This window comes from Arthrobotrys flagrans (genome assembly GCF_004000055.1).
Source record: "Arthrobotrys flagrans strain CBS H-5679 chromosome Unknown unitig_1, whole genome shotgun sequence".
NCBI lineage: Eukaryota > Fungi > Ascomycota > Orbiliomycetes > Orbiliales > Orbiliaceae > Arthrobotrys > Arthrobotrys flagrans.
Window position 1 is genome coordinate 6,618,163 of NW_027137556.1, and position 3,207 is coordinate 6,621,369.

At 28.7% G+C, this 3,207-nt stretch overlaps 1 protein-coding gene across 1 annotated transcript; it reads left to right on the top strand.

The window, feature by feature from the left end:
• Positions 1-249: 249 nt before the first annotated feature.
• DFL_009927 (uncharacterized protein) lies at positions 250-682 on the top strand (the record flags this gene model as incomplete). Its single annotated transcript, XM_067639888.1, has 3 exons — positions 250-266; positions 356-510; positions 567-682. The coding sequence occupies 3 exons, from the start codon at positions 250-252 to the stop codon at positions 680-682; spliced, it is 288 nt and encodes a 95-aa protein (XP_067487632.1).
• Positions 683-3,207: the final 2,525 nt, after the last annotated feature.

Below are 3,207 nucleotides of genomic sequence, written 5' to 3' on the forward strand. Positions count from 1 at the left end.
CCACAGCAGGCAGCTACAGGCATAGTAGGAGCGGTATCCAGCGATGAAGCTCTAGGTGAAAGTAGTGAAGACTCCTTAGAGGTTTCTGAAAATGGTAAGCTCACTTAGAAGTGTCTTCAGCCCTCTTCTTCTCCTGATCAGGGCTCTCTGGGAACTAACCGGGGCTAATGGCTATAGGACATTTTAATTTTATTAAAATGCATTTGATGACCCATTTTACTGATTCCATCAAAAAATTTGGTCAATTAAATGCTTAGTCAACAGAAGTAAGAGAGGCCTCGCATGTCGAACAGCTCAAAGAGGGATGGGCTCAATTTAATCACAGAGATGCATACGCTCAAATAATAGAACACAGATATCGAAAACATCAATTTAAAATGCGATTTTTTAATCTCGAACAATTAATAAAAGAAGGGGAGAAGATCAATAGGTTTGAGGAGGTCTATCCAAATTCGTTACCGGCTAAAAAGCAGCGCGAACAGTACCGCAAGAATAGACTAGGAATTGATGGTATGTTTATTGATATTTATTTTCTAATATTTCTAATCACGCTGACTCAGTCTTAGTCGGCTCTGTAAAGGCTCGTGCGGAACTATATAGTACGCCATCAATTAAAGTTGTAAATTTAACTCAATTGCAACCTAAAGTAGTCTTAAAATCTCCAGAAAATAAGAGTAAATAAATTACAATAGATTAGATTAAGCGTGAATACGCTGTACCGAACCTCAACTGGGCGTTATATGCCTATTTGAGAACCTTACCGGCCTCCCAGACATTTCTTCGACCAGACTTTCATCCTTCATCCTTAGCAGACTTCAGAGCGCAAGTATACAAGACCCTCGCGGTCCCGATTGAGGACTTTCAGCATAGAAATGTTTTTACTAATCATGTTATTCGAACTAATTTAAACTGGCAAAAGAAGGGTCCTCGAAAGGACTTCATCATCTTCCAGAAGTCTCATACGAGTCAATATGGAGATCTGAAAGAAAAAGCAGTAACTAAGCTAGAATTGTTATTGATTGTCCATAATGCAATTAGTAATAAGACCTTTCAACTAGCTTTTGTCACTGAGCTCAAGCCATACGCTGGGGGAACTATACAGAGCCCCCATGGTTTCGTTCGCCTCACCGAGCATCCTTTAGTGGATTATGAAAAAGAAAACCATCAATCTTATCGAAATATCATTCCAATTCGAGCTATTTTGGGTCTGGCCCATTTAATCTCCTATAGGACCGGTTCATATCTTCTCAATACCCACATCGATCTCAATACCTGGAATGAGATTTATTCTTATAACGATGAAAATATAGATTCAGATATCGATATTGATAATGGATCTGATATTGAAGAAGAGGAATATTATTTTGAAGTTTAAATGGGGGTTTGTATAGGCCCGTGTCAGTTTTGTTGGGGTGCCGGGTGGCCCTATTAGGATGGAGCGCGATGGACTGGGATGGACCGCGATGGAGCGCGATGGACCGCGATGGAGCGCGATGGAGCGCGATGGAAAAGTGTTCCATCGGATGAAAGGGCTTCCATCCGATGGAATTAAGGAAATGTGTTTTTTTCCTGATGTAGTTAAATATAAAAATAAAAAAAATAATGAATTATCAAAGTTAATTAAAATTAAAATAAATTTAAAATTAGAATAAATTTAGAATTGAAATAAGTTTAGAATGAGAGTAAATTTAAAATAAAAATAATAAGTTTAAAATGTAAATAAATTGAAAATTAAAAAATAGATTTAAAATTGAAATAAAATTAAATTTAAAATTTAAGAAAATTTAGAATTAATATTAATAGTAAAATAATTAAAGTAGATTTAGAGTTAGAATTAGAATTAATATTAAAATAAAGTTAAAGTAGAATTAAAATTAAAAATTAAAAATAAAATTAGAATAAAATTAAAATTAATAGTAAATTAAAATTATAAGGAAGTTAAAGTAGAATTAAAAATAAAATAAAATAAAATAAAAGAGAATAGATTAAAATTAAGATTAAAATTAAATTAAAATTGGAATGAAAATAAAAAGGAATAAAATAAAAATAATAATAATAATAAAAAATAGAATAAAATAGAATAAAATAGAATAAAATAGAATAAAATAGAATAAAATAGAATAAAATAGAATAAAATAGAATAAAATAGAATAAAATAGAATAAAATAGAATAAAATAGAATAAAATAGAATAAAATAGAATAAAATAGAATAAAATAGAATAAAATAGAATAAAATAGAATAAAATAAATTAAGATTTAAAATAAATTAAATTTAAAAGAGATAAAAAATTAGAATGTGGATAGAATAAAGTTTATTAAAAATGAAATATAATAAAATAAAATAGAAGAAAATTAAATTAAAATTGAAATAAATAAATTAAATTAAAATAGAAAGGGATTAAAATTAAAATGGATTAAATAGAAGAGAGTAAAGTTGAAATTAAAATTAGAATTAAAATAGATTAAAATAGAATTAAAATTAGAAATAAAATAGAGTAGAATAAAAAAGAATAAAATTGAAATTAAAATAGAATTAGAGTTAAAATAGAATAGAATAAAATAGAATTAGAGTAGAGTTAAAATAAAGTTAAAGTTAAAATAGAATAAAATACAATAAAATAGAAATAAAATAAAAATAAAATAGAAATAAAATAAAAATAAAATAAAAATAAAATAGAAATAAAATAAGAACAAAAATAAGAATAAGAATAAGAATAGAATAGAAAGAAAATAAAAATAAAAATAAAAATATGAATAGAAATAAGAATAACAATAAAAATAAAATTAGAATTAGAATTGGAATTAAATAAAATTAAGGTTAAAATAAAATTAAGGGTAAAATAAAGTTAAAATTGGAATTAAAATAGAATAAATTAAGATAGAAATAAATTTAAAAGAAAAATAAATTTAAAATAAAATTGGACTTAGAACTAACCGGTAGGTTTATTCGGTACCAGGCCTGGTACCAATTTTCTGATTGGTCGAAAGGGCGGTTCGGTCCCCGATCGGGAAGGTTTAACGGTGACAAACACCCCAAAACTTTGGAAATTGGAACCAGGCCTGGTTCCAATTTTTTGATTGGTCGAGCGCGCTTGTCAAACACCACAAAAAAACATTTGTGTTGGGCGTGTTGCGAGGTGGACAAACAGGTGGACAAACAGACGGACAAACAGACGAACAAACAGACGACAGACAGACAGACAGAC